Source organism: Nycticebus coucang, chromosome 14 (genome assembly GCF_027406575.1).
Source record: "Nycticebus coucang isolate mNycCou1 chromosome 14, mNycCou1.pri, whole genome shotgun sequence".
Taxonomy (NCBI): Eukaryota; Metazoa; Chordata; class Mammalia; order Primates; family Lorisidae; genus Nycticebus; species Nycticebus coucang.
Genome location: NC_069793.1, coordinates 14,865,041 through 14,881,572, shown reverse-complemented (window position 1 = coordinate 14,881,572; position 16,532 = coordinate 14,865,041). Strand labels below are relative to the sequence as shown.

Genomic DNA, 16,532 nt, shown 5'->3' with positions numbered 1-16,532 from the left:
ACCCAAGAAAACCCTTTGTTTCTGGGATGCGTCTCTTCCAGTTGCCTAATCTTAAATCCAGGCAAAAAACGGACTCACTGTCAAAGGCTCCTGCAGACACGTGCTGTTTTGGATGGTCTAGCTGGAACACAGCTCACAAAACCCATCTCTCTTCCTATGCGGAAACCACCTGCGTACGTATCCCCTGGTAAAAACGCAAGGGCGGGCTTGCCACAGACAAAGCAACTGCTGCCCCCTAGTGGTATGAGAGGACCCGCCCCGGCGTGTGTGTGTGTGACAGAGAGAGACCTGGACTGTACAGGCACGAGGAGAGAAACCCAAAGGCGGGGCGCCTCACAGTTGCTTTTTCCCTTTTTATTAAAAATAGACCCAAACACTTTATGTATCATACAAAAGTTTCATTCGCTGGTGGCAGCCACGGGACGACTGACCCCGTGGCACTGGTTTTCCACCTCCCCTCCAGGGTGCTGGGGCCCAGGGCGCAGTGGCTGGGCTTCAGAGGATGCCCATTAGGGACTGCTCGCCCTGAAAACAGCCAGCTGGCAGGTGGGGCTGTTCCAGGGGCAGCTTCCCCCACCCCACCCAATGGCAAAGATTAGATACTCAAAAGTGTCTCTTTAGTGCCAAGGTAAACTAACAAGTGGAGTGAAATGGAAACTCCTGTGATTGTTTTATTATTTCCCAGGGCCTGGGATTTTTTAGTTTTTCCTTCCACCCCCAAGTCCTTTCTCCTACGAATGGGGGTGGGAAACTGTTCACCCTTAGATATTGCTCTCTCCTGCTGTCTGAGGCCAGAATTTCCCTCCAACCCAAGCCTTTTCTGAAACCTGCCGTTCTGTGGCCTAAGATCTACCAGCCCTGTGAACCAAAGCTTGTCTTCTGTTCACTTAGGGGGAAAAAGGTGGGGCAAAGACAGGTTCCTCCCACGGTCCCCTCTGCCTGAGTCTATGCCCTGCCACTGTCTCAATTTTAGGGCCTTGAGGATAGAAGGATCCACAACCATCCCTTTCCCCCTGTTCTGTCTCTCCCTGACTGCTGCCCACTCCTGAGCCTTAACCCCCTGGGGTGCCCCCAGACTCCTGTTCCAAAAGGGGCCTGGTAGTGATGTGGTGGGGGCAGGAGAAGGGCTGGTTGGAGCTGGGTTTTCCCCCAGGGGTGGGGCAGTACTCATGCTAGTATAGACTGCTTGCCAGGGGCAGGTGTGGGGAGGGTGGGGCATGCGGAGGAAGGGCACAGCCTGCCTGACCCCTCAGTCCCAGCCGTTGTCTTTCACCATGTGTGACATTTCGATGATGTACTTCCCTTCCTTGTACTTCTGGCTTGTCTCAAATGCTTGTTCCTGGTGGAGGAGGAAGCAGTGGATCTAGGACACCACAGTTCTCCAGGTCCTACTACCTACTGCCTCTGTGACCCCTACCTTAAGGGTACCCTGCCTAGCCCAACCCAGTTACTAGCTCCCTCTTCCCTTGAGGACCAGGTGAAGACCTGACATGTGGTCTCTGGGGCTTGAAGAGCATGGGGACTATCCACCTCGGTGGGTGACTTCCCCAGGTACTTACATATTTCCAGCCCAGTGTGGTTTTGCAGCTCTCGCAGAAAATGTCAGCTACCGAGTGGAGGCCCGTGAGCAGGAGGCGCTGTTCAGCTGGCCCACAGCCCACGTTGACCCTGTCTCAGGAAACAGGAAGGACCCAGCACCCAGTGGGGTCCCTGTCAGTCCAGCCCCCAAACAGCCTGAAGGACCTCTATCTGGAGAGAGCTGGAAGCCCCATCCTTCAGCAGTCTGCCCCTCTATGACTAGTGCCTGGGCCTTTTTTCCCCAACATCTGATTTCAGCTCTGCCTAGACTCCCCACCAGAGAATTACAGGCTGATTTCCTGAAACCCTTTGCAAAAAGGGGAGGCAAAGCCGAAGGTGTAAGTTTCACCTTCTGATGGCTTGCTCCTTTTCTCCACAGAGGAAAGTTATTCACACGCACACACATACGCACAAGGTAAGAGGTAGACTCACACGGAGTTAAACAGGTAGGCTCGGCCATGGCTCCCTTGGAAGGACTGTGGAGACAGGACAGACAGTGACCACCAGGTTGCCCTTAGCCCTACAGCCTGAACCCTCACAGGGGTGTGGGTCAGAGAGGTAGAGCTTTGCGCCTCACCCTGGGCAGTGTTGGGGCTAGTCTGGGTCAGGAGTGGAGGGGAGTAGTGGGTCCCAAGTTAGCATACCTTGGAGATAAGCTCATCGTGCTTGGCCAGGTGTGCACGGCAGTGGACACAGCTGTATGTACGGTGGCAGCGAGGCAGATAGCTGCGGAAAGTCTTGGTGGGGAGGCAGGCAGGACCTGGGCCAGGGTCACAGCTGGGCATGACAGGCTGGAGGACAATGCCCTGGTGGGCCGGAGGGGCTGGCGCTGTGCAGCCCCCACACAGACGGTCGCAGGTAAAGCAGCGAAGCAGGTTGGCTAGAGCCGTGTTTCAGGGCGGGAGAAATGTGGGGGGGCTGCCCGGACAGGGCCCCCCCCAGACGAGAACGAGATAGAAACAGAAGTCACCTGGAAAGAGGAGAAGTTGCCTTAGACCTGTGACCTTATGGGGATGGCTCCTGAGGGAGTGGAGGGGACAGGGCTCAGCTCACCTCTCTACCTCCTCTTCACCCATCACCATTAACCCCCGTCGCCATGCAGTTGCACTTTCTCCCCATTCCCTGGATCCCCATTCTGCTCTGGCAAGCCTGGCAGCAGCTCCAGGCTTCTGGAGCTCCTGCCACAGCCAGGGAGTTGGTTTCTCTCCCTCCTGGGGCAGTAGCAGCCTCTACCATTCTCCACAGAGAGCAGCCTGCAGGCACAGATGCTGCCGTGGGAGCAACATCATCCGCAAGTGCCCTCTCCTTGGTGTTTAGTGCTTTTGTGAGGCCGGGCATCACACAGGCATTGGGAGGCTTCGTGTCTCTGGGGCTCAGAGCCTTCTTAAAAGAAACCTCCTTGTGCCTGGAGGTTTCTTTCTCCTAGCCTTCGCTTGTAAGGCAATTGGTCCTTTACACATTTTGTCGAGGAAGGAGGTGCCAGGTGCAGGAGGGCGAGCAACCAGGCAGGTGCACACACCTTCCACTGCCGTCTGGGTCCTGCACTCTGACTCTTCACTACAACTTTATGGATATTTCCTTGGGGCCCAAAGACCTGGCCTACACCTTGGTCCTGCTTCTTCCAGCCCAGGGAAACACCTGGCTGTCTTCACAGCCTCTTGGATCCCTTGGTTTCTCTCTGACTCTCTACTCTTCTTTACTCTTTCCTTTGCCCTCAGTGAAAGCCTTAGGCACCCTGCCAGAGGAGAGAAAATATTCTTTCCTTGGGCAAATCTGACAGCTAAAGCCAATGGGAAGTGGGTATCGCGTCCGGGAAGCCAGGCCCTCGCCTGCAGGGCCATGTGGTAGAGCACAACACCCACAGTGAGCAGCGGAAGGGGCAGGCACACTCTTGTTTTTAAAAGCTGTGCTTTGGGGCATGAGGCAGAACATATTTCTTTGTACCTTTTCCCAGGGGCAGGGACAAACAGCAGTGACTCTGTGAGTGACTGAAGATGAAATAATCGCTGGGTTCTGATTAGGAATCTTGAGGACGATGTTAGTTGGTGTCTGCCCACACTCCAGCCTCAGAGCAGCTGAGGGTGCTGGAGGTAGGAGATAAGGAGGGAGGTGTCCTCTGTTGGCTCTGATAGGCAGGTGCACTGCTGCCTTCTCTCCTTCATGGGGCCTGCCAGCCCCTTATAAGTGGTTTAGCCCAAGTCCAGTTCAGAGATGCCAGCTGGGCGCTTGCTCTGGCAATGCCAGGCCACAACGCAGAGAAGAGCTAGAGTTGGCTCCAATTAGCCAGGGCAAACAGGCTCTCTTCGTCCTGTCTTCTGAGGTGGCAAGCACCCCAGCCATTCAGTCCTGCCCCAGGGTCCACAGGCAGTCTTGCCACAAATCCCGGACAGAAACCATCTTCAGTTTCAGCCTTTAGCCCCTGGCTGGGCCTCAGGAAGACACCTTGGGCTGAGTTCAGGGTGACATTGGGCTCCAGCCAGAGCAAACGGGCCCTCCTTGCTAGGTAACCACTGTTCAGTGTCCCCCTGATGGGTCTGCCTTTAACTTTGCCTGTGAGTTCCCCTCTCACGTGCATCACCTTGAAGCACCTTCTTCAAGGGGCTGGGGAATAGGGGTGGCTCTCCCGCTCCATCTGTCACGCCTCCCTCCCTCTCCTCTGCTTCCCCATCAAGCCTAGGGAGGCTGCAAGGAAGGCTAGAGAGTCACAGAAAGGGGAGAAGGGGGTCATTTCCTCCCCCCTGTCAGATCACAGGGAGAAGCGAGTTGGGCAAATAACGGAAAAAAAACAAAGGCGAGCTGAGTGCTAAGGAGAGGATGTTCCCCAAAGTAAGAAGGGGCTACACTGTGGGAGGTGGGGGGAAAGAGAGAGCTGGTGGGGGTGGGGAAGAACTGATAGCTGACAGCAGAGGCTCAAAGAACCAGGTGCGAATCCAGTGCCTTTCAGGAGAGGAAAATGGGAGGGGGACACTTGCTCACAACGGATTTTCTCAGCGGCTCTGAGGTTTCAGTCCCCCCCACCCCCAGGCTGGCATTCTCAATATGGTATGGTCCAAGTAATTAGCGGCACAGCCAGCTCCCGGGGCGGGCTTCGGGTAGGGGGGGTGGTCTGCAGCAGCAGCTAAACAATAAACAGTGATGCCTGATGCTGCAGCCAAAGTTGCCGAGAAATAAGTGCGGGAATTGGAGAGAGATGGAGGAGGAGAGAGGAGCGGAGGCAGCGGGGAGGGGGAAGGGAGGACAAAGGGTGGATGAATAATGCTTTTGCAAAAGGGAGAAAGCAACACGCAGCAGGAGGAGGAAATTTGCAAAGGGAAAAATAATTCATTTGGAGAAGAGCTGCCCCCTCACCTTGAGGTCTGCTTCAGAGATCTCCGTCTATCTCTCTCTCTCTCTCTCTCTCTCAATCTCTCTGCTCACTCTTCTCTCTTCTCTTTCCGCTCCTTCAATTGGGAAAGGGATGGGGGCGGGGGACGGTAGTTTGGGGCTCAAAACTGGGGCTGCAAAGCTGGCCAGCTGCCGGGGGCCAGAGGTTGTCTCTCGCTCTGTACCTCGGTCTGTGGGTGAATGTGGCTGTGTGTTGTGGAACTGCATCATAACACTGTGAGTCATCCATCCCCCCACCCCCCCTCACCTCCCACGTCAGAGCAGGGCTGGGAGACACACAGGGAGGCGGGTCAGGAGGAAGGGAGGGGGCAGGCATCCAGGGACGAGGCTGGGGAAGTAATGCCCAGGAGGTGGTGGTGGTGGTGGTGGTGGTAGTAGTGATGGTGGTGGTGGGCAAAAGAAAAGGCAGGTTGTGAAGGAGGGAGGCAGTGTGGCCAAGGAGAGAGAAAGAACGTGGGGGAAGGACAGAGCTGGGCAGGGATGGAGAAGGGAGAGATGGACGCAGAGGCCGGCAGCACACATGCACATTCACGATGATACATTTCCCTGTTTCAGCTTGGACAGCAGTTCTGAAGCAGGAAAAGAAGGAGGTACTAATTGTCATCGATGGCAAACCCTGCCCCCAAACTTGTACCTGGCACTTCCACACCTCAAAGCGTCAGTTTAATATCCCCAAAGGAGTCATAGACCCAATATAGTAACATCTCACAAGCGGGAACCGGGAACCTCTTAAGGACTACCTCCAAATTACTTGTGCTTCACAAATGGAGACACCTACATTGCATAAGGTTCTCTACTGGGCTGTAAACTTTCTGAGGCAAATCCTCTGGGAAACTCCTCCGTATATCCCAGGAGTGCAATGGTACTCAGAGATGAACTAGACGTGTCTGGCTGTGGTCTTCAAGAGACTGAGTTGGAATTTGAGCTCAGCCAGTTATCCACCAGGAACCACTATGCAAGCTAATGATCCTCTTTATGCTTCAGTTTTCCTCTTCTGCTAAATGATGCTAATAACATTTACCTCACAGAAATGTGAAGTAAAGTGAGATAACTTTTAAATGCATAACAAGTGCCTGGAACAGGATAAGCATTTAGTAAACAGTAGCTGGTGTTATCTCAAAACAACATTCTCAACTTATTAGACCTAAACCCACTATTTACTATTAAATTCTGAGATCTCAAGAAACACACACCAAGACTGGACCAGGTGGCTCATATTTGTAATCCTAGCTCTCTGGGAGGCAGAGGCAGGTGCAGTGCTTGAGCTCAGGAGTTCAAGACCAGTCTTAACAAAAAAGAGTGAAACCCTGTCTCTACTAAAAACAGAAAAACTAGACTGGGAACACAGTGTCTGTAGTCCAGCTGCTCAGGAGGCTGAGAAAAGAATGGCTTAACTCCAGGAGTTTGAGATTGCTGTGAGCTATGATGTCACAGTACTCTACTCAGGGTGACAGAGTGAGACTCTGTCTCAAAAAAAAAAAAAGAATAAAAAAAGGAGACACACACCAAATTCATGTCTTATGAAGAAATTACATCTTTGTTGCTGCTTTCCTATCAGATTCCAGTTAAATTTTATTTGACTCAGAATACATTTTTTAATAGTTTATTTATTTGGAGACAGAGTTTCACTTTCTTACCCTGAGTAGAGTGCTGTGGCGTCATAGCTCACAGCAACCTCCAACTCTTGTGCTCAAGCAATCCTCTTGCCTCAGTTTTTCTATTTTTAGTAGAGAAGAGGTCTCACTTTTTTTTTTTTTAAGAGACAGAATCTCACTATGTTGCCCTTGGTAGAGTGCAATGGTTAATAGCAACCTCAAACTCCTGGCGGTTCTCTTGCCTCAGCCTCCCAAGTAGCTGGGACTACAGACGCTGCCACAATACCCAGCTAATCTTAGAAACAAGGTTTTGCTCTGGCTCAGGCTGGTCTTAAACCTGTGACCTTTGGCAGTCCACCTGTGTAGGCCTCCCAAAGTGCTAGGATTACAGGCATGAGCCACCTTGCCCAGCCTAGTTGGGTGATTTTTTTTTTTTTTTATTAAATCATAGCTGTATACATTAATGCAATCATGGGATACCATGCACTGGTTTTATATACAATTTGAAATATTTTCATCACACTGGTTAACATAGCCTTTCTGGCTTTTTCTTAGTTATTGTTTTAAAACATTTATATTCTACATTTAGTAAGTTTCACATGTGCCCTTGTAAGATGCATTGTAGGTGTGGTCCCTGTTTTTTTTTTTTTTTTTAAAGGAATTCTAAATAATTAATAAGGGAAGATTCTGGGATTCAAAATAAATTCTGAAAACACAATATGGGTATCTTGAGGGGTAGTAACAGAGATTGGGAAATGAGAGGATAAACTAGGTAAAGAATGAAGGGAGAGAGTTCTTGTCTGGGCAGCAGACTAAAAAAGAAATAAAAGGTAGAAGGAATTTAAGGAGACATCTAGGAGAGAAAAGGCAGATGACTGTTTTTTTAGGGCACAGATTGAAAGTTTGGAAACAAAAGGATACTAATGAATCAATTCAGGAAAAAAATATGAGGACAGTATTATTTGGGGGCAGGGTGGAGATGAAGGAAAGAGAAGAGAGTGTAGGCAAGTGCAGATGTTTTATTATTATTTATTTTTTTTTTTTCTTAGAGACAGAGTCTCACTTTGTCACCCTTGGTAGTGGTGTCACGGCTTACAGCAACCTCCAGCTCTTGGGCTTAGGTGATTCTTGCCTCAGCCTCCTGAGTAGCTGGGACCACAGCGCATACTTTCTGTTGCAGTTTGGGTGGGGTTTGAACCCGCCACCCTCAGTATATGGGGCTGGCACCCTACTCACTGAGCCACAGGCACCGCCAAGTACAGACCCTTTAAATGTTGCACCCTGACTCTGTATTTCAGAAGCAAACTGGAGAGCAGTCTAAAAGGGAGAGAAGGGTTTTTCCCTAAATTCAGGATGAGATGGTTATACAATATCCAAATAAAGATGACGTTCAAGTAATTGAGAGAAATTGCCTCAAGGAAGAGAGTGTGAGTTGAAGAAGAAAGAGATCTGGGACGGGGTGGCACCTATGGCTCAAAGGAGTAGGACACCAGCCCCACATGCCGGAGGTGGCAGGTTCAAATCCAGCCCTGGCCAAAAACTGCAAAAAAAAAAAAAAAAAAGATCTGGGAGATAGATTACTTGTAAACTGTAAACAGGAGAGGATGAGCTCATTCAGGAAGAAAATTTACAAATAAAAGACTGGAAGGCATTAATGTACACAGCTATGATTTAATAATAAATAAATTAAAAAAAGAAGACTAGAAGAATTTTTGCACAACGGTGAAAGATTAGGGGATATCCAATACTTAATTGAAAAACTAATGCATGGGCCCAGCGCCTGTGGTGGTTCGAACCCAGCTGGGCCTGCCAAAGACCAATGACAACTACAACAAAAAAATTAGCTGAGCGTTGTGGGGGGTGCCTGTAGTCCCAGCTACTTGGGAGGCTGAGAGGAGAGCTTAAGTCCAAGACTTTGAGGTTGCTGTGAGCTGTGATGTCACGGCACTCTACCGAGGATGACATACTGAGTCTCTGTCTCAAAAAAAAAAAAAAAAAAGAAAGGAAGAAAGAAAAGAAAAAGAAAAACTAATGCATGCATGGCAAATTAATGAATAAAAGCAAACTATCACTGAAAACTGTGAGAAGTGACAAGTGAAGATGGCAATGCCTGGAGAATCCCTGCTAAGTAAGACCAGCAGGAGAAAGGCACACTGCATGACAATTATAGTGCCCACTGCACAAGATTCTCATGAGTGTTAAATGAATTTACACTTGAGAAAGCTCTAGAATAGTCCCTGCTACCTAACACTATGTAACTGTTATTATTATGGTAACTGAACTGAAACTCCAAAACCCTGGGTTTGATAAGTGCCCATCAACACATGAGTGGATTAATACACTGTGGTATATGTATACCATGGAAAATTATTCAGCCATAAAGAAGATTAAGACTTTACAACTTTTGTATTAACCTATGAAGTTGGAGAACATTCTTCTTAGTAAAGTATCACAAGAATGGAAAAGCAAGTATCCATTGTACTCAGTACAATATAAAACCTGCCTGTGAACAAATACATGCCCACACAACAGAAAAACACAAACTCAAGTGAGGTGGAGGAGGAGGAAAGAAGAGGGAGAAAGAAGGAAGGAGAGGGTTTGGTATGCTCTCACCTAATAGGCACAATGTGAGGGTATATGGCACACCTCCTAGGTGAGGGGTACAACTACAACTTGGAATTTACCTAACAGATGCAAATAATGTAACCTAATCATCTGTACCCTCCTGTTGATCTGAAATAAAACAAAAACAAAAACTGTGGGTTTGTGGGCCCAGTATGGTGGCTCATGCCTGTATTCTTAGCACTCTGGGTGGCCGAGGTGGGTGGATTGCCTGAGCTCACAAGTTTGACACCAGCCTGAGCCAGAGCAAGATTTGTCTCTAAAAAATAGCTGGGCGTTGTGACTGGTGTTTATAGTCCCAGCTACTTGGGAGGCTGAGGCCAGAGAATTGCTTAAGCCTAAGAGTTTGAGGTTGCTGTGAGCTGTGATGCCATAGCACTCTACCGAAGGTGACAAAATGAGACTCTGTCTCCAAACAAACAAACAAACAAACTCTGGGTTTGAATCCTAGCTTTTCTAATTACTGTGAATGCTTGGACACTGTCACTCACCTCTTTTAGTCTCCTCCCCGACCTGAAACTGAAGATAGTAAAGCTGACTTCACTGAGTGGCTATATGAGGAGATACCTGAGAGGGCTTCGAAAAAGGTTATTGTACTAATGGATGGTATTTTGTGTGTGTGTGTGCAGTTTTTGGCCGGGGCTGGGTTCGAACCTGCCACCTCCAGCATATGGGGCTGGCGCCCTACTCCTTTGAGCCACCGGCACCACCCAATGGATGGTATTATTATAGCCCCTCCTAGCCTTTAACAAAAACTTCAAAGTTAGTATCAGATATTTTCTATGTTATAGGCATTGTGCTTACTTACACACATCATCCCTCCAATCTTCCAAACAACTTTAAGAGGTCAAGTACTGTTATCATCCCCATTTTACAGACAAAAAAAGGTTTCAAAAGTATGAAGCCTGTGCTTTGCTCAAAATCACACAGTTAGCAAGTGGTATAGCAAATAATACATGATTCCATAGCTCAGGTTCTTGAGGATTCTAGACGTGGCCGAACCTATTGGCTGCGGGGTAAATGGCTGGCCTTCCATCACCATCAGGAATTTAGGAATAGAGGGGAACACCGAGTCTCCAAGAAAACTTCCCACTTAATTCGGGAGAGATTGTCGGTAATGAACGACTTATAGTAACAGGAAGAAATAATGGTACTTTTATTCTTTTATTAAAGAAAATGTTTTGGGGGAGTGCCACCTGTGTGCCAAGCACTTATGTCAGCTGAAGTATGACAACTCAGAACTCAGTGTATCCCTTGACAGGTTTGTTTTCCTACACTTCCCCTATTCTTCATCTTACTCTTGCCCCTACGAGCTTTTCCTAATTTCTCCACTTCCTGGCTTGTGCCCAAGGCAATCAAGCCATAGTGAGTCTCTCTCTCTCTTCCTGGCAGTCCTTTTCCCGGTCTGCAGGTGAGCAGGAATACCCGGGCAAGACTCCGCAACGCCAGGTCTCGGCTGAGGTCTGTACCGCCGTAGGAAGTGGCTGCGCGCGGGGGCGTAACCGCCACACCTCCTACCCCCTCCAGCTGGCTTCCTCACAATGTCGGCCGGCGTCCCGCCCATCTTTGGCGTCAGCAGCAAGAGAATCCTTTAAACTACAACTCCCAGAAGGCTGAGCAGCCACGCGAGCGCTCCCGGCCCCTGCTGTTCTGGCGTGCACATCCCAGCGGGCGTCGCGCAACTGCGTCTCTTTCCACTGCGCAAGTGCGGAACTGCGTTTGTTTCCGGCGCGGGTCTGGGCGAGCGTGGCAGGGCTTTCGAATTTATCGACTGGGCTTGTGGCTGTGCAGGTGAGATAATCTCAGGAATGCAACTGCCTCTTCCATGGGGCTTGGGCGGATTTCGGTGAGATGCTGGAGAGGCTGGGACAAATGCTGTACCTAGAGTGACGGTCCAGGATCAGAAGTAGTTTTTACAGTTTCCTTGGTGTTTTCTAGTTAAAAGTGCTTTTTTCCTGTCACAGTTCCCATGAATCCATAGAACTACGCTGTAAGGAATTGTAAATTAACGTCTGAAGAAAAAGTTCAGAGAAGTTTAGTGAAACACTACTAGTAGTTGCAGACCCGGCCTTATGTCGTTTTCTCAGGCCAGAACCGGTGTCTTCTGCTTTGTATTCGGGGACATAGTTTCTCGTTGACTAAGAGGAATTGGGGAGTGGGCCTTTGTTGCTTTCTCAAGTCTGGCCTTTCACTAGTATAGTGAAGGGAGAGATGAAGGTGATACAATCAAGTCTTCTGTCAACCTGTAGGTATAGTTTTCCTCTTAGGCTTGAGTCATTTATTCACTAGATGTATTTATTGAGGTGCCTTCAGTTTGTCGAGCCCTCTTCTTAGTGATACAGTGATACTTAGAAATAGAGTAACAAACAAAAATACCCAACCCTTAGGTGAGCGCGGTGGTTTCATACCTGTAATTCTAGCGTTAGGATTAGGCCGAGGCGTAATCGGTGTATTGCATGAGCTCGAGACCAGAGCGAGACCTTGTCTCGAAAAATAGCCTGGCATTATGGCGGGCGCCTGTAGTCCCAGCTATTTGGGAGGCTGACGCAAGAGAATCGCTTGCGCCCAAGAATTTGAAGTGGTTATGAGCTACGACGCCATTGCACTCTACTGAGGGCGACAAACTGAGACTCTGTCTCAGAATAAAAAACCCAACCCTTATTTCTAAGGCAGGCGTCCTCAAACTTTTTAAACAGGGGGCCAATTCACTCTCCCTCAGACTGTTGGAGGGGCGGACTATAGTTTTAAAAAAAAAGACTATGAACAAATTCCTATGCACAGTGCACATATCTTATTTTGAAGTAAAAAAAACAGGAACAAATACAATCACACTGCCTCATGTGGCCCGCAGGCCACAGTTTGAGGACCCCTGTTCTAAGGTGTGGGGGGTGGGGACAGACATTAAACATATATAATAGTAGAACGTCCATAGTTGACCACCTCCCTACATTGGCCACCTCCTTAAGTTGACCTAATAGACTGGACATGCACCACATGTGCAGATCAATACAGCAGGCCTAGTTCCTTATGACCACCTTTGTATATTGGTCAGTTTGTTACATTCCCTTGGGTGGTCAACAAACAGGTTCTACTATATAGTGAGACACACGGTGGTGAGAAATATAGAGAAAGTTAAAGCAGGGTAAGGGGAAATACTCATTGGAGGGTTTTGGACAAAGGTCTGACTTATGATTAGATCTGATATTTGTGTTCTAGGCACAGCATCCACACAGATGAGATGGGAGAGGAGGCCAGTGATGACAAGAAGCCAACAACTAAATTTGAACTAGAGCGAGAAACAGAACTTCGCTTTGAGGTGGAGGCATCTCAGTCGGTTCAGTTGGAGTTGCTGGCTGGCATGGCAGAGATCTTTGGCACAGAGCTGACCCGAAATAAGAAATTCACTTTTGATGCTGGTGCCAAGGTGGCTGTTTTCACTTGGCATGGTTGTTCTCTACAACTGAGTGGCCGCACCGAGGTGGCTTATGTCTCGAAAGACACTCCTATGTTGCTTTACCTCAACACTCACACAGCTTTGGAGCAGATGAGGAGGCAGGCAGAAAAAGAAGAAGAGCGAGGCCCCCGAGTGATGGTAGTGGGCCCCACTGATGTGGGCAAGTCCACAGTGTGTCGCCTTCTGCTCAACTATGCAGTGCGTTTGGGCCGCCGTCCCACGTATGTGGAGCTAGATGTGGGCCAGGGCTCTGTGTCCATCCCTGGGACCATGGGGGCCCTCTACATTGAGAGGCCAGCCGATGTGGAAGAGGGTTTCTCCATCCAGGCCCCTCTGGTGTATCATTTTGGTTCCACCACTCCTGGTACCAACATCAAGCTTTATAATAAGGTCAGCCAGAGCCAATGGGGGATGGAGGGAAGGGCTGCTATCAGGATAGGAAGTTGTGGGGAAGTTTACTAATTAAAAAGTGCATGGTTTGGGGTGGTGCCCTCAAGGAGTAGGGCGCTGGTCCCATATGCCGGAGGTGGCGGGTTCAATCCCAGCCCCGGCCAAATACCACCAAAAAAAAAAAGTGCATGATTTGTTCTTTTTTTTTTTTTTTTTTTTTGTAGAGACAGAGTCTCACTTTATGGTCCTCGGTAGAGTGCCATGGCATCACATAGCTCACAGCAACCTCCAACTCCTGGGCTTAAGCGATTCTCTTGCCTCAGCCTCCCGAGTAGCTGGGACTACAGGCGCCTGCCACAACGCCCAGCTATTTTTTGGTTGCAGTTCAGCCGGGGCTGGATTTGAACCTGCCACCCTCGGTATATGGGACCAGCGCCTTACCAACTGAGCCACAGGTGCCGCCCTGCATGGTTTGTTCTTTATCAGCTGGTGTTTCTGCCACGTAATTTTTGAAAACGCAGTTTCAAGTGTAAGGCTAGGACTCTGAAACATTTCTATAGGCCTATTCTTAGTAATTTATTTAATATCTACTTAGGACATAAAACAGGAGGCAGAAGCAGCAACAGAAGATAAAAAATGCTAAATTCTGGGCAGTGCCTGTGGCTCTAAGGGTAGGGTGCGGGTCTGCTATACCAAGGGTGGTGGGTTCGGCCCAGCCCTAGGCAAACTGCAACAAAAAAAATAGTGGGGCTTTGTGGTGGGCGCCTGTAGTCCCACCTACTCAGGAGGCTGAGGCAAGAGAATCGCTTAAGCTCAGGAGTTAGAGGTTGCTGTGAGCTGTGACACCACGGCACTCTACTGAGGTCAACAAACTGAGACTCTTGTCTCTTAAAAACCAAAAATACTAAATTCATTTTATGGGGTCAAAACCACAGCCATGAAAAATGTTAATTTTCTGGGTGGCGCCTGTGGCTCAAGGAGTAGGGCGCCGGTCCCATATGCCAGAGGTGGCGGGTTCAAACCCAGCCCCGGCCAAAAAATAAAAAAATAAATGTTAATTTTCTTGTATTTAATACCACTTACTCTTTTTTTTTTTTTTTTTTGTGAGACAGAGCCTCAAACTATTGTCCTGGGTAGAGTGCCGTGGCATCACAGCTCATAGCAACCTCAGACTCCTGGGCTTAAGCAATTCTCTTGCCTCAGCCTCTGGAGTAGCTGGGACTAAGGGTGCCCATCACAATGCCTGGCGATTTTTTGGTCGTAGTTGTCATTGTTTGGCAGGCCCTGGGCCGGATTTGAACCCGCCAGCTCTGGTGTGTGTGGCTGGCGCTTAAGCCGCTTGAGCTACTGGCACCAACAATACCACTCATTCTTAAGAGGGGCAAAATGTTTTTTTGTTGTTGTTCTCACTTTGATCCTTGTGTCTTTTTTGTTCTCACCTTAATCCTTTCTTTTGCAGATTACATCTCGTTTAGCAGATGTATTCAACCAGAGGTGTGAGGTGAACAGAAGGGCATCTGTGAGTGGCTGTGTCATTAACACCTGTGGCTGGGTCAAGGGATCTGGTTACCAGGCCCTGGTGCATGCAGCTTCAGCTTTTGAGGTAGATGTGGTTGTGGTTCTGGATCAAGAACGACTGTACAATGAACTGAAGCGGGACCTGCCTCATTTTGTACGCACTGTGCTGCTCCCTAAATCAGGTGGTGTTGTAGAGCGGTCCAAGGATTTCCGGCGGGAATGTAGGGATGAACGCATCCGTGAGTATTTCTATGGATTCCGAGGCTGTTTCTATCCCCATGCCTTCAATGTCAAATTTTCAGATGTGAAAATCTACAAAGTTGGGGCACCCACCATCCCAGACTCTTGCTTGCCTTTGGGCATGTCTCAGGAGGACAATCAGCTCAAGCTAGTACCTGTCACCCCTGGCCGAGATATGGTGCACCATCTGTTGAGTGTTAGCACTGCTGAGGGTACAGAGGAGAACCTTTCTGAGACAAGTGTGGCTGGCTTCATTGTGGTGACCAGTGTGGACCTGGAGCACCAGGTGTTTACTGTCCTATCTCCAGCCCCCCGCCCACTGCCTAAGAACTTCCTTCTCATTATGGATATCCGGTTCATGGATCTTAAGTAGATATCAACAGGAAGCCTTGCTGTCTGGGGCATCACAATCTCTGGCCCTCACCAAAGGCAGATGGACTGATATATGAGAATCTGTTGGGGCCAGCTGACCAGAAAACATTGGTGGACTAGTGGAAAACATACATACATATATATATATATTTACCTCTAAAAACTGGTAGTAATAACAGGACTTTTCTAATCTTGATCAAAAAGAAAAAACAAGACTATAATTGGTTTTTTAGATCTAAGATGCCATTTTGAATTCCATTTCTTTCACTGTGCTACTACACTGTGGGTTTTTTAAATCACTATTTCATATTCCATATATAGTACTTGGTATCTCATTTATCCAGGGTAAAAATGTGATTTAGAAGGGCTCCTTCCAATAAAGTTCAAACTTGAAAAAAAATTACTTTAATAAATGTTTTTGCCATATCATAGCAGTTGGAGTAATTTTTAAACATGTTTTTTCCTCTAAGCCTTGTAAAAACATTGTTGGAGTGATTCATTGCTAAAATGTTTAAAGAATTGAAAAGCCAAGGATTTACCTTTTTGAGTCAAGTGAGTGGTTGTGTTTCTGGGTTTTTGTGATGGTTCCTCATTCCTCTGAACTTAATAGATGGCAAATTTGTTGTCAGTGCTGGGTTTACTGTGAGGAATTAAAAAGGCTGGTGATAATCTTGGGATGAGATTTCAGATCTAATCATTTCCCAGAGATAGCCTCATTTATCTCTGCTGTGGCTGTCTTGTCTATTTGATTGGAACCAGGTCCTCAAAGTGTAACTTGAGCTTTCAGGTGCCAAGAAGCTGGAAAAGCCCATTCTTTCTGATTTTTTACAAAGGAATTGTCTGATGTCTCCAGTTAGTACTTGGATTACTTAAGTATCTGATGCCACTCATCCTTTTCTTTTTTCCACAAGTAATTACTGAGCACTTACTATATACCAGGAACTATTCTAAATGGGGGACAAGATGAAATTTTATGTTGTTTACATTATAAAACAAATTCAAAAAGGTAAATCCTAGACTGGGCGCTGTGGCTCACGCCTGTAATCCTAGCACTCCGGGAGGCAGAGGCTAGTGGATTGACTTGAGCTCAGGAGTTGGAGACTAGCCTGAGCAAGAGTGAGACCCATTTTTAACACTAGCCAGGCATTGTGGCAGGTGCCTGTAGTCCCAGCTACTTGGGAGGCTGAGACAAGAGGATCACTTGAACCCAAGAGTTTGAGGTTGGTATGAGCTATGACGTCATGGCACTCTACAGGAGCAAGAAAGTATCAAGAAAAAAAGGTGAATCCTATACAGAGATTTTTTTTTTTTTTTGGTAGAGAGAGTCTTACTTTATTGCCTTCAGTGGAGTGCTGTGGCATCACAACCTCCAACTCCTG

General features: G+C 48.1%; 2 protein-coding genes across 3 annotated transcripts; one reads left to right on the top strand and one right to left on the bottom strand.

The window, feature by feature from the left end:
- Positions 1-337: 337 nt before the first annotated feature.
- Positions 338-5,178, bottom strand: YPEL4 (yippee like 4). The gene is made up of 5 exons (XM_053562494.1): positions 4,927-5,178; positions 2,223-2,548; positions 2,011-2,054; positions 1,560-1,668; positions 338-1,339 (listed from the first exon to the last, which is right to left on the bottom strand). Exons 2-5 carry the CDS (start codon positions 2,361-2,363, stop codon positions 1,250-1,252), a joined length of 384 nt encoding a protein of 127 aa, XP_053418469.1. The 5' UTR covers positions 2,364-2,548; positions 4,927-5,178; the 3' UTR covers positions 338-1,249.
- A 5,670-nt stretch (positions 5,179-10,848) lies between these two features.
- CLP1 (cleavage factor polyribonucleotide kinase subunit 1) lies at positions 10,849-15,584 on the top strand. Of its 2 annotated transcripts, none has more exons than XM_053562541.1 (3): positions 10,849-10,970; positions 12,396-13,023; positions 14,483-15,584. In XM_053562541.1, exons 2-3 carry the CDS (start codon positions 12,418-12,420, stop codon positions 15,152-15,154), a joined length of 1,278 nt encoding a protein of 425 aa, XP_053418516.1. In that variant the 5' UTR covers positions 10,849-10,970; positions 12,396-12,417; the 3' UTR covers positions 15,155-15,584. The 2 variants fall into 2 exon arrangements, with proteins under 2 accessions (XP_053418516.1, XP_053418515.1); XM_053562540.1 differs by having other exon boundaries at positions 10,927-11,025.
- The last annotated feature ends 948 nt before the right edge of the window (positions 15,585-16,532 follow it).

Bases quoted from the DNA above. Each gene is read 5' to 3' on its own strand.
- CLP1 (XM_053562540.1), top strand. From the start codon at position 10,988: ATGCAACTGCCTCTTCCATGGGGCTTGGGCGGATTTCG. The intron at 11,026-12,395 runs GTGAGATGCTGG...TTTGTGTTCTAG, and splicing joins TGGGGCTTGGGCGGATTTCG to GCACAGCATCCACACAGATG. The intron at 13,024-14,482 runs GTCAGCCAGAGC...TTTCTTTTGCAG, and splicing joins ACATCAAGCTTTATAATAAG to ATTACATCTCGTTTAGCAGA.
- YPEL4 (XM_053562494.1), bottom strand. From the start codon at position 2,363: ATGCCCAGCTGTGACCCTGGCCCAGGTCCTGCCTGCCTCCCCACCAAG. The intron at 2,055-2,222 runs GTATGCTAACTT...CTGTCTCCACAG, and splicing joins ACGATGAGCTTATCTCCAAG to TCCTTCCAAGGGAGCCATGG. The intron at 1,340-1,559 runs GTAAGTACCTGG...CTCCTCCACCAG, and splicing joins CCACACTGGGCTGGAAATAT to GAACAAGCATTTGAGACAAG.